Consider the following 12,203-nt stretch of genomic DNA (forward strand, 5'->3'; position numbering starts at 1 on the left):
CGGAGAAGAGATTGTGAGGGGTATTGTGCTCACCCCGCGGGAGCCGCGAAGAGCAACTCTAGTTGAGCGAGACGTGAAGAGCAACAAGTGGTTCGGCCGGAACATGTGCTAGAGCTCGGTGTGAGCACTCCACGTGGGAGAGTGTCAATCTTGTCTACTCTTCTCGGTGGTTTGCATTCTCAAAATCACAAGTCTCGTGTTTACATTCATCTATATCTTGTGCTTGTGTAGTTGCTCTCTAGTGATTAGTTAGCTTGTGTAGCTTGCTAATCTTCTTCTTGCTTGTGTAGCTAGAAGTAGAGATCATAGTGTAACTAGTTAGCTTGTGTAGCTTAATTAGTGGCTCTTGCTTAGATTGTGTAACTAAGCAAGTTGAGCTCTTGGATTTGGATTGTGTATCCTTGTCCTTGAGCATATAGTGAGTTTAGGTTTGGCTTTGTGCTTTTGCTCATTAGAATTGTGTAGGAGCTCCCCCGGTTTGTGAAGTACTAGTGCTTAGGCTTGTATGACTTGGCATTAGAATTGTTAAGAGAGCTTTTACTAGCTTGGCTCTCCATTTGCTTTGTGTAAGATCTTTTTGGAGGTGCCTTAGAGTCATAGTTAGAGGGGTGAAGTCTTGGCTAAGCGAATAGTTTCAATTCCGCATAAGTTTCGGTTAGCCGGAACAATTAGTTTTAGAAAAGACTATTCACCCCCATCTAGTCCGCCATCTCGGCCCTACAGACCTGTCTGCAATTTTTTTTCTTTTTTTTGCGTTCAAGTCTCTGCCGCCCGGCAGCCGGGTGGCCAGGTCCCGGCCGCCCGGTAGCGGGGCGGCCGGGGTATATTTATGTAAATTTCCAAATCGAAAATATATTTTTGTAAAAAACGGAAATAAAAAATATAAAAATAAAAAACCGCGGCAGACAGACTGCGTTATGGGCTTGGCAGCGAGGCGGGTCATGAGACGCGGGTAGCTGCCAAGCCAGTGCCGCAGCTAGGCAGGGACGCAGGGCTCGGGCATGCACGGTGTGGCGCGTGTGGCCAGGGCACAACACTGCTGCTTCATCACGGCGGCAGGGTCTCCAAAACTCCAACCCTTCAGCAGTCCGTGCTCTGTGGGTGAGTGCGGGCAAGTAGAAGTAGGTCTGAGCGAAATCAGTCTGAGTGCAAAGTGAGTTGACTAGCGATAACTTTAATTTATTGTGAAAGTTTTTATTGTAATTTACGAAATTTAGATTGTTAAATTTTTTTATATCTTTAAAATTTTGAATATCTCTACTACTAGAAAGACCCTACGTAAGATTTTTTTGGGTTCGTCTTTACGCTTTCAATGGTGCGCAGTGCGCTTTCAATCGTCGCCCGACTCGATCCGCTGCCCTCCACACCCCCGCCCACCACGCCCGACGGTTCCCCGTCGCCGCTCCCCCGCTCGACGGCTCGTCCTCTTCCCCCGCGAATCCCTCAGGCGCACAGTGCCCGCGGCCGCCACCCTCCATGCCGCCGCCGCCCACGAAGCCACGCCGCCATCTCTCTCCGCGCCGCTCGTCGCCGTGCGCCGCGCACTCGTCGGCCCCTTCCTCTGCGGCTGGGGCGCCCCTCCTCTCTTCAAGCCTGCTGCCGCCCTTGGCGGTTCCAGCTCGAATCGGCGGTTCCAGCTCCCCGTCCTCGCACGCCGTCCTGCTCGCGCCGCCCTCGCCCTCCCCGTCTCGCGCGCCGCCGCCGCCGCTCTCGGCCCTCGCCTCCCCGTCGCGCTGTCGGCCGCACCCCCCTCCCCCGCGTCCGTCCCCTCCGCCGCCTCACATCTCAGTTCGGCGCCATCGACCCACGGGCCCGTCCTCCGCCAGCTCGGCGCCGACGACTCGCGCGCCTCCTCCGCGAGCTCCACCCCACCGACCCGCGCGCCTCATCCGCTAGCGCGCTCCGTCGAGCCGGCGCGTCCCTACTCGGCCGGCCCCCCCTCCTCGGACATCTCGGAACTGCTTGAGGTGCTACGAACTGCTCCGCCTCGAACTGCCGCGCCACTCCTCCTCTGATCCGCCCCGATCCGGACTCAACGCGGAGGAGGAGATCGTGGTGGCAGGCACGATGCGGAGGAGCCGTGGTGCAGCTGCGATATCTCACAGCTGGCGTCCAATCCCGTGTCGTCGAGCTGCAGCATGTTGTCGTCGCCCGCAATAGTAAGGTGAAGGTACGGGGTTACTCTATCAGTTGACATGAGGACTGCCAAAATTGGTGTCAGTTGAGTATTGATGATAGGTTTAAAGCTCAAAATCATGTGCAAATGGGGAAATTTGATTCTGGTTAGAAGCAATTTTCGTTCTTGTAGAAACTCATGGAGGAAATTGATCCCGATTATCTTGTTTGTGCAAATGCCCCTCCCTAATTCTTTGTTGTAATTCTGAGAGTGTTTTTGGTTTAATGTTAGGTACATGCTCCAATGCTGGTTCGGTTTGCCAAGAAAAAGGTTTTGTGGACGGGGGTTGGGCTATGAGAGAATGAATTGGTTCGGGACTCATCACGATTCTGAAGTTGTTGGTCAAGAAAAAGGGCTTGGTAAGGTACACGAATAGGATAGAGCTTAATAGAGCAAATCTTTCAGCTCTGGCAGATATTTTCTATACTTCAGTTCTAATAGTTTTTAAAGATTTCAATACTTCAATTCTGAACAAATATCAACAAGGAAATTTTGAGACACCTATGCTTAAGTTTTGAGCTTTTACAGCCAGTGGTAATAACCTAATGTATTCTACACTATCAATGATGTATGGTTAGTTCTTTGATTGCAGTCCTATTGGCGTTTGGAGAATATGCTTCTGGACATATGGTACCAGCATATTAGAGAAGCTGTATACTATCCCGATTCCTCAATTCATCTTGCATTTAAATGATGGTTGTTAGCAGCTCAATTTTCACTCTCATTGAGCTGAGAGGATGACACTCAAGTTGGGGAAGTTTTCTGGGTTTTTCTTCATTCACACTCACAATGCCATGCCTTCCAACAGGAGGGGTGGCCACATATATATACAGCAGGCTGCTGGGCAGCAAACGAAGCCAATAATGCTAGTCTAACACTAGTCTAACTGCTGTCCTAGAGAGGACACTAACTGCTGTCCTGGAGAGGACACTAACTGCTGTCATGCAGTCCAAGATGCTGCAGGGGTACAAGAGATGCCTGCAGTCCAAGATGCTAAGGACTACAAGATGCTGCAGGGGTACAAGGGACCACAAAGACCAACAGCAAAGACTTATCCATCATTCTCCCCCTAAGTCTTGTGCGTCGTCTTGTGGGAAGATTGGACCATCCCAGTCCTGGAGCAAAGCTCAAGGAACTTGATCCTCCCAAGGGGCTTGGTGAGCAGATCCGCAAGCTGATCCTTGGTGTTGATGTAGCTCGCCTTGATGCTTCCTTCCTCCAAGCAGCCTCGGATGAAGTGATACCTCTCCCGGATGTGCTTGCTCCGTTCGTGGAAAACGAGGTTCTTCGCCAAGGCCAGAGCGGACTTGCTGTCCACCCTGAGCTCCACTGCTCTAGTGTCTCTGCCGAGTAGATCACCAAGCAGTCGAGCGAGCCAGAGCGCCTGAGTCAACGCGGTGGAGGCCGCTATGTACTCGGCATCGCAGCTGGACAAGGCCACCACCTGCTGCTTGACCGACTGCCAGCTAACGAGGCACTTGCCGAGGAAGAAGAGGATCCCGCTCGTGCTCTTGCTGGTGTCGATGTCGCCGGCGTGGTCGCTGTCGCTGTACCCGACGAAGTGTGCCGCTCCAGGGCACCTCGGGTAGTGGAGACCGTGGTCGAGAGTCCCCGCAACATAGCGGATGATCCTCTTCACGGCCTGCTGGTGCTCCGTCGTCGGTCGCTGCATGAATCAACTAACGTAGCCGACGGAGAACGCCAAGCTCGGCCGTGTGTGGGCGAGGTAGCGGAGGCTCCCCACAAGGCGCCGGTACTGAGTAGCGTCCACCTCCTCTGCCGTGCTGTCACGGCTCAGCTTCAGCCTCTCCTCCATCGGAGTGAGCTGGGTCGCAGTCGGTGAGCCCCGTGAGCTCGACAATGCGCTTGGCGTAGGCGATCTGTCGAAGTGTGATCCCGGAGTCGTCCTGGTGCACCTCGATCCCCAGGTAGAAGGAGAGAGGCCCCAGGTCGCTCATCTGGAAGGTGGCCTTCCTCTCCTCCTTGAACGCCACCACCTCCGCATCCTTGGTGCCGGTGATCACCAAGTCGTCGACGTAGACATCCACCAGCAGGGCATTTCCGCCATTGCCCCGCCGGTAGATGGCCGCCTCGTGCGGGCTTTGCTCGAAGCCCATCCCCTTGAGCGTGGAGTCCAGCTTGGCGTTCCACGCCCTCGAGGCCTGCCGCAAGTCATAGAGGGCCTTGCGCAGGCGTAGCACCATGCCCTCCTTGCCGGGGATCGCAAACCCCGGCGGCTGGTGCACGTAGACCTCCTCCCTCTAGTCGCCGTTGAGAAACGCCGACTTGACGTCCATGTGATGGATGCGCCAGCCCTCCTGGGCAGCCAGCGCAAGGAGAAGTCGCACGGACTCCATCCGTGCCACGGGAGCGAAGGCATCGTCGAAGTCGACCCCCTCCTGCTGCACGAAACCTCGTGCCACCAGGCGAGCCTTGTGCTTGACGACGGTGCCGGCTTCATCCCTCTTCAGCTTGATCACCCACTTAAGGGTGATTGCGCGGTGACCACGAGGGAGGTCAGCAAGCTCCCAAGTGCGGTTCTTCTCAACCGCGTCCATCTCCGACTGCATCGCGGCACGCCATGCCGTGTGTCCCTCGGCCTCTGCGAAAGACCGAGGCTTGCCGTCGTCGCACGCGAGGTGCAACTGCGCCTCCAGGTCGTGAGGCACCAGTCCCGGCACCGGCTGATCACCGAGAAGGTCCTCCATCGTACGGTACCGCAACGGCTCGCCGTCGTGGTACGCGTCAACGCGCTCCTCGTCGTGAGAGAGCGGAGTAGCGAACTCCACCGGACTGTGCTCAGTACGAGCATGTGTCGAAGTAGACGTGCCAGGAGGAGTGGCTATCGGTACTGGAGTGCGCGGCGTTGCCGGCTGTGGTGGTGCAGCCGAGGAACTCGGCGCAGCCGGAGTCGTAGCTGAAGGGCGTGGTGCCGCCGGTGTGGCGGGCGCCGGAGTCGGTGGAGGCTCGGGGACCGGGGTAGGCACGCTCAGCGAAGAAGAGCTGCCTACTCCCCCAGCTCCCTCGAAGTGGACGTACTCGACGGTGAAGTTGTCGTACGTCGGAGCCGAGCCGTCGTCCACCGCCTTGTCCCACGCCCATCCTCGCCCTTCGTCGAACACAACGTCGCGCGCCGTGCGCACACGCTGTGTCTCCGGGTCGAGAATGCAGTAGGCCTTCGAACCCTCCGCGTAGCCGATGAACACTCCCGGAGTGTTCCTGTCGTCGAGCTTGCCGATGTAGCCAAGCTCCTTGGTGAACGCGAGGCAGCCGAAGACCCGCAGGTGGGAGACCGCCGGCTTACGCCCATGCCAAGCCTCATACGGCGTCATGCCGTCGAGTGCCTTGGTGGGCGAGCGGTTGAGGATGTAGACGGCCGTCACCACCGCCTCTCCCCAGAAGACAGCCGGCATCCCCCTCTGCTTAAGGAGGGCTCGGGCCATCCCCACAACCGTCTGGTTGCGCCGCTTGACGACGCCGTTCTGCTGCGGGCTGTATGGCGCGGAGTAGTGGCGCTGGATGCCCTCATCCGCGCAGTACGCCGTGAAATCGGACGTCGTGATCTCGCCGCCGTTGTCGGTGCGCAGCACGTGCAACTTGCGGCCGCTCTCCGCCTCCGCAGCAGCCTGAGCACGCCTGATGGCGTCCGCAGCCTCTCCCTTGCTGCCGAGGATCATCACCCACATGAAGCGGGAGAGGTCGTCGACGAGCCGCAGGAAGTAGCGCCGTCCTCCTGGTGTGACCAGTGTCACCGGGCCACACACAAGTCCCCGTGTACGAGCTCGAGCCGCTCCTTGGCTCGGAAGCTCGCCTGCTGGGGGAAGGAGTGCCGCTTCTGCTTTGTCAGCACACAAACGTCGCAGAGCTGCTCCACGTGGTCGAGGCATGGGAGGCCTCGCACCATCTCCTTGGCGCCGAGCCGCTTCAGGGCCTCAAAGTGGAGGTGCCTAAAGCGCTCGTGCCACTGCCATGCCTCGTCGTCCCTGCGAGCTGCAAGACAAAGAGGCTGGGCCACCCCGACGTGGAGGATGTAGAGGCGGTTCTTCCCTCGAACCACCCTGGCGAGAAGCTGGCGACGGTAGTCCCAGATGCGGAGGACCCCGCTGTCGATCACCACGCGGGAGCCGCTCTCATCGAGCTGCCCAAGGCTGATGATGGAGTTCCGCAGCGCCGGGATGTAGTAGACTCCGGTGAGCATCCGGTGCTCTTCGGACTGGGTGGTGAAGATCACGGAGCCCACGCCCTTGATCTCCACGGCGGAGGAGTCCCCGAACCCGACGGAGCCACCTACGTTGACGTCCAGGTCGGAGAAGAACTCCCGCCGCCCGGTCATGTGGTGCGTGGCGCCGGAGTCGAGGTACCAGCCATCGACCTTGTCGTCGTCGGAGCCGTTGCCGAGGAGGAGTCGGGCTCGCGGCTCGTCGAGGTGGAGTAGAGCGGTGGCAGGCGGTGCCGCCGGATGCGGCTCCATGTCCCCGTGGAGTAGGAACAGAGCCGACTCGTCATCCGGCTGGGCCTCCGCGACGTGGGCTTGGCCCCCACGCCTCCGCTGCGGGCAGTCCCTGGTCCAGTGGCCGGGCCTGCCACAGTTGTGGCAGGTGTCGTCTCGTGCCGCCTTGGGCCTATCGGCGGCGCCGCCCTGAGCATCTCCGCGGGCGCCACCCTCGGCGCGCCCTCGTGCCCCGGCTTGGGCACCTCCGCGCCCCTTTCGCGGCTTGCCACGCTTGCGGCCACCAGTCGAGAAAGAGGGCTCCCTCCTCCTCCTGTCACCGCGCCGGGCCTCCTACTGCTCCTGAGTAAGGTGGAGCTTCCCACCGATGGAGATGCCTCCCGAGGGAGGCTGTGGCTCGTCGCTGTCGACGACCTTGAGGCGACCTATCGCTACCTCGATTGTCATGGTGGAGAGGTCCAGCAGAGACTCGATCGAGCGAGCGGTCTGCCTGTACCTCTCGGGGACGCAGCGGAAGAGCTTTTCGACGGCTCTCTCCTCGTCGTAGGTGTCGTCGCCGAACTGCACCACTTTCTGCAGCAGAGTGTTGAGACGGAGGGCGAAGTCATCAACATCCTCACCTGGCTTGAAGGCCAGGTTCTCCCACTCCTTGCGAAGTGCCTGGAGAGTGGTCTTGCGGGCGCGGGCGCTGCCGATACGTGCCGCAGATGGAGTCCCAGGCCTTCTTGGCAGTTCGCTTCTTGGAAAGCGTGAACTGCATCTCGGGCGGGGCTGCTGCGATGAGAGCATCCAGCGCCCGTCGATCCTCATCGTAGTCGACGTCGCCGTACCGGACTGCCTCCCACATATGCCGCACCTGGAGCTTCACCTCCATGACTGCGGCCCACTCGACGTAGTTGGTCTTGGTGAGGGTGGGCCACCCACCGCCGGGACCGACGTCCCTGACCACCGCCTGGAGGCCGGGGGCGCCGCCGCGCGCACCCCAGCCAGGAGCGCCGCCACCGCCCTGCGCGCCGCCGCCGGGTGCGCAGCCCCCTGGACCGTCGCCGGGCGCGCCGCCCTCTAGGCCGCCGTCGCCGGGCGCGCCGCCCTCCAGGCCGCCGCCGCTGGGGTGGGCTGCTGCCCACCACGCGGTCCACTCCCGCGCTCTCTCCCTCTCCAACTCCTCAAGGTCCCCGTCGGCGGTGGTGTCGCCGGCGATGGAGCCGCTGAGGCTGCCGCGCAAGGTCTCAACCTCGACCTCCGCCGCACGTGCTGCATCCTCCGCCGCCTCTGCTTCCACCTCCGCCCTTGCCGCCGCCAGCTCCGCTGCAGCCAGCCTGGCCGCCCTCGCCGCTGCTGCAGCGGCTTGTGCCGTCGCTCGCCTGCGCTCCTCTGCCGCGGCGAGCTCGGCATCTCGCTGACGCCGTGCGCTCGAGGCGACCGAGCGCTGAGACGGTGCGTCGGACATGGCGCGCCTCCAAGAGGCTGCTCGTCTGCTCGGGTGAGGAAGGTGGAAGAGGGGCTGCTGCAGGTGCTGCTGCGCTAACTGCTACTGGTGCTGCAGCAGCTGCTACTGCTGCTTGGGAGGGAGAAGAACAAGAGATATCCAGTCTACAGGAAAGTACGGCTCTGATACCAGATGTTAGCAGCTCAATTTTCACTCTCATTGAGCTGAGAGGATGACACTCAAGTTGGGGGAGTTTTCTGGGTTTTTCTTAATTCAGACTCACAATGCCATGCCTTCCAACGGGAGGGGTGTCCTCATATATATACAGCAGGCTGCTGGGCAGCAAACGAAGCCAATAATGCTAGTCTAACACTAGTCTAACTGCTATCCTAGAGAGGACACTAACTGCTGTCCTGGAGAGGACACTAACTGCTGTCTTGCAGTTCAAGATGCTGCAAGGGTACAAGAGATGCCTGCAGTCCAAGATGCTAAGGACTACAAGATGCTGCAGGGGTACAAGGGACCACAAAGACCAACAGCAAAGACTTATCCATCAATGGTTTTATTATCCCTCGAAAGGTACTGATTTGTCATATGCATGCTTCAGAGGAGAAATTGAATTTTTTTTAACAAACTAAAGCTGATCTGCACTGTATATGGTATACTCCCCTATACTTGATTATTTGTTGACAACTCCTTATTTCTTTAGTAGTGTTGCAGCTAACATATGTATATATCTCTGCATACATGATCAGTGATTGCATCGAGGCTTGGGAGAGCCTAGCGAAGGTGATGATGGACGTGCTAGGAGCGTAAGAGGAAACATAGTCTGTTCTTAGGAGCGTAAGAGGAAACTCAGCCTGTTTTTGATCATCGCAAGTAAGAAGTTGGATTCTTTCTTTAGATAAATGAGCATCTGGTCCTTATAAAACTGAATATCCTTTTGTGGTCAGCTCTGCTCTTTGTTTGATTCCACCTGTGTCGGTCTGACAATTGATCTTGTATTACCTGCTTAGTGCTTAGCAAGGAAAACAATTACTAAGTTTGAGTGTGCAGATAGTTCAGGAGAACAAATGTTCTGAAAATGCAGCTGCTACTTGTAGTCTGGAGATTATTCTAGAAAATGATATGCTACTGTAGGTTTGAAATTCTTCTGAAAAATGTAGCTACTATGTATTTTTAGTTCTCAACCTGTTCTGAAAAATGCAACTGCTACTTGATAGCTCAACTCTGTCGTGTGTTATTGCAACATCAAAATACTGGAGCTGGTTCGCGCGTGTCTATCAAGTTTCATATTTGAGGTGTCTTTACATTTTAAAGTAACAGGCTAATTCCTGGAGGAACTAGGAACACTGAGCGCTCATAGTGAGGTTTTAATACAGTTTGCATGCACTTGCAGGAACCAGGGGAAGTGGATTGCCAGAATCAGAAAGTTCTTTCAAGCAAAGGAAAATGTGTGCTCCATTACAAGTTGCAAAACTACAATGGCAAGTCCAGCATCTTTTCTACTTAAATGATCCTCTGATTGTTTGTGCGTGAATCTCAATGTGTCACAAAACAATATGATGATAACGTCCACACAATTCTTTAAAAAAAAGGTCCACATAATGTTTTTCATATTCTGTTGTACTTGTTTGCATATTTAGTTGGCATTGAACATCAATATATTATTATTTTGCTTTTACGAGTCTAAATTTGACCAACAGTCGTGACAGATATTTTGATGACAGTCCTCATAACACTATATTCAAGCACTCCTATATATCTTTGGTCAATGATCTGTTTATTACGTGAAAATTGTGTTGATCACTTCTATTTATCTTGATATTCACGTGTTTATTCATGAAAAATATTCTGTTATCCGTAGCAACGCACGGTCAAACTAGTCCACCTTCTAAATTCTGAGTCCGCCCCGGTGGCCAGGCAGTCCCACCGGCCAAGATTTTGCTGCACATGGAAGCAAAGCGAAGCCCCATGCTATGCTCCCGCGCGCTGCCCAGCTGAAAAGCCTCTCGCTCGTTGCGGCGGCAGCAGCAGCGCACAAGTGGCGAAAGTTACGCAGACCGGCCGCTCCAAAAGCAAACGCACGCACATCATCGGCCGGCCCTGCGGGGGTAGCGGCGCTTCTTCGGTGACCTGTTTCCTTTTTTGTCAAAAGAAAAAGAGAGAAAAGTGTTTTACTGTATGCACACGTGGATACGATCTGTGATCTGTATAGTCTTAAAAACAAAGCAGACACAGGCAATCATATACGTGCCAGGATCAAGTTACCCAGTTTATAAAAGAACATAAACCGAGCAATCATATATGTGCCAGGATCAAGTCACACGTATATACAACAGAATGAACAATATATCACAGCACATATCACGTAAAAAGATATAATAAAGCGAGTATGAATGTTATTTATTACATTAATGACAAAATGTCTGATCCAGCGGAAGCGTAAAAACATATACGATAAACTATTGGAAGCAGGGCGCCACAGGGACGTCGACTGGGAGACGAACGCCTAGAAGTCCTCGTACTCCTGGTAGCTCCGGGTGAACTCCCTCGCGTCGGCAAGAACTGAGCAGCAGTAGAGTATCCCCAAGAGGAAAAAGAGTAGAGTAGGCAAGAGTGAGTACACAACTTGTACTCAACAAGTATAACACAAACTATGAGGCTCTAGGGTTGGCTGACTCAACTGCATTAGCTTTTAATTTTGGCAAAATTTTATTAAAGCTATTTACTACAAGTTGATGAATTACCGTATCCCAGTTTCATAGTAATTAATCAGAATTAATTATGAACTACTGAGAACCAAACCAAACCAAACCACCCGGGGAACCCCCCTAATCAAAGGAAGATAACCCCACTAATCAAAAGAAGGATCTTGGCCGCTCATGACCGTGAGCACGGCTAGTATACCAGTTTTACACTCTGCAGAGGTTGCACATCTTTACCCACAAGTCGTGAGCTACGCTAGTTGTTCATCACACTTCCTTAGGTGAGATGGCTAGCAAGCACACTACGAGGCCTTTACAAAGAATCTCGTTGGTAAGGAGTAACCGCGAGGGTTGGATCGGCGACTATGGAGCAGGTCTAGTGGGCGTCAAGAATACCACAGACGAGGCCACTCAGTACGAGGGCCATAGAATCTTACCACCCTTGCCCCGCAGGTAAGTTACTCCAAACCAAAAAGACCTAATTATTACGTCAAGACCATCCCATTCCAGTCTTGTGGTAGCGCTGTTGTCCCAGGTTGTCGCTCTATGAACCGGTCCTTATGGAGAGTGGCCAACCCAGCACTAAGCACCGTGCTGGCCCCCTAAACCATGTTTCTAACAAAAATCAATTTTAACGAGACGTGAACCATTCAAATGGGCCACTCTCAGAATTAAGTTGCATATACCATTAATCAAATTAATTAAAAAGGACCAAGTGTGTTATAGTGCAGCAACCTAGCACAACTAACCAAAATGCAACCCAATAGATATATATATAAAGGATATAAAGTGGCTAGGAAAGTTCTTATAGGCATACATTATTAAAATGCAGTATGAAATTGTATTTAAAAGTGATAGGTGGTATTCATGTTATACTTGCCTTCCTCAAACTGCTCCTGCTGCTCAAACTGCTCAAAGGATGGATGCTGCTCCGGGTACTGGTACTGGGGCTCCTCAGATGGATCAACGTCTACTCACGAACACATGGCCAAAGACAATACACAGCATAAACATACATGCAAATAATAACATATACTAAGAAACAATACAACAATACATGAAAACAACAAACAAAACTATGCTAGAACTATTCTACGCGTTACAACGATCGCGTGGACATAAAGAACGCCTAAAACGGAGCTAGAACGCGAAAACTAGGCCTAAAACAAGATCTAGGGGCTTAACTGTAAGAAAAACAGAGTTTCTGGGGGTTTTCTGCAAAAACCAGGGACTAAAACATAATTAAACCTTAGATCTGGGGTCTAACTCGCAAAAACACCAAGGTTGGACGGCGGGTTCTAAAAGGGAAAAGATCAGGGGTCTAAGTGCTAAAAACTGGGCCTCAGTGTAAATACTTTTACACTATTATGGACTGCGGGTTGATTACCAATAAAGGCAGGGGCTCTTTAACATATTTGCCAGGCCGAAGGGGTATCTGCG

At 54.2% G+C, this 12,203-nt stretch overlaps 1 protein-coding gene and 1 long non-coding RNA gene across 11 annotated transcripts; both read left to right on the plus strand.

Moving 5' to 3' along the window:
• Positions 1–1,316: 1,316 nt before the first annotated feature.
• LOC120655251 lies at positions 1,317–3,426 on the plus strand. 10 transcript variants are annotated; one of them, XM_039933000.1, is made up of 4 exons: positions 1,326–2,164; positions 2,408–2,540; positions 2,769–2,828; positions 3,125–3,426. In XM_039933000.1, the coding sequence occupies exons 1-4, from the start codon at positions 2,139–2,141 to the stop codon at positions 3,314–3,316; spliced, it is 411 nt and encodes a 136-aa protein (XP_039788934.1). In that variant the 5' UTR covers positions 1,326–2,138; the 3' UTR covers positions 3,317–3,426. The 10 variants fall into 10 exon arrangements, 1 of the variants encoding a protein (XP_039788934.1); XR_005667389.1 differs by having other exon boundaries at positions 1,327–2,170; positions 2,408–2,535; XR_005667387.1 differs by lacking the exon at positions 3,125–3,426 and having other exon boundaries at positions 1,327–2,170; positions 2,755–2,850.
• Positions 3,427–7,979: 4,553 nt separating this feature from the next.
• LOC120655253 lies at positions 7,980–9,749 on the plus strand. Its single transcript, XR_005667393.1, has 3 exons — positions 7,980–8,634; positions 8,811–8,934; positions 9,455–9,749. It is a non-coding gene; the product is annotated as an uncharacterized LOC120655253 (long non-coding RNA).
• Positions 9,750–12,203: the final 2,454 nt, after the last annotated feature.

Source organism: Panicum virgatum, chromosome 1N (assembly GCF_016808335.1).
Source record: "Panicum virgatum strain AP13 chromosome 1N, P.virgatum_v5, whole genome shotgun sequence".
Classification (NCBI taxonomy): Eukaryota; Viridiplantae; Streptophyta; class Magnoliopsida; order Poales; family Poaceae; genus Panicum; species Panicum virgatum.

Coding starts and splice junctions, on each gene's coding strand:
- LOC120655251 (XM_039933000.1), top strand. CDS start 2,139: ATGTTGTCGTCGCCCGCAATAGTAAG. Junction 2,541..2,768: donor AAGAAAAAGGGCTTGGTAAG/GTACACGAATAG, acceptor CTTTGATTGCAG/TCCTATTGGCGTTTGGAGAA. Junction 2,829..3,124: donor ACCAGCATATTAGAGAAGCT/GTATACTATCCC, acceptor GCTGTCATGCAG/TCCAAGATGCTGCAGGGGTA.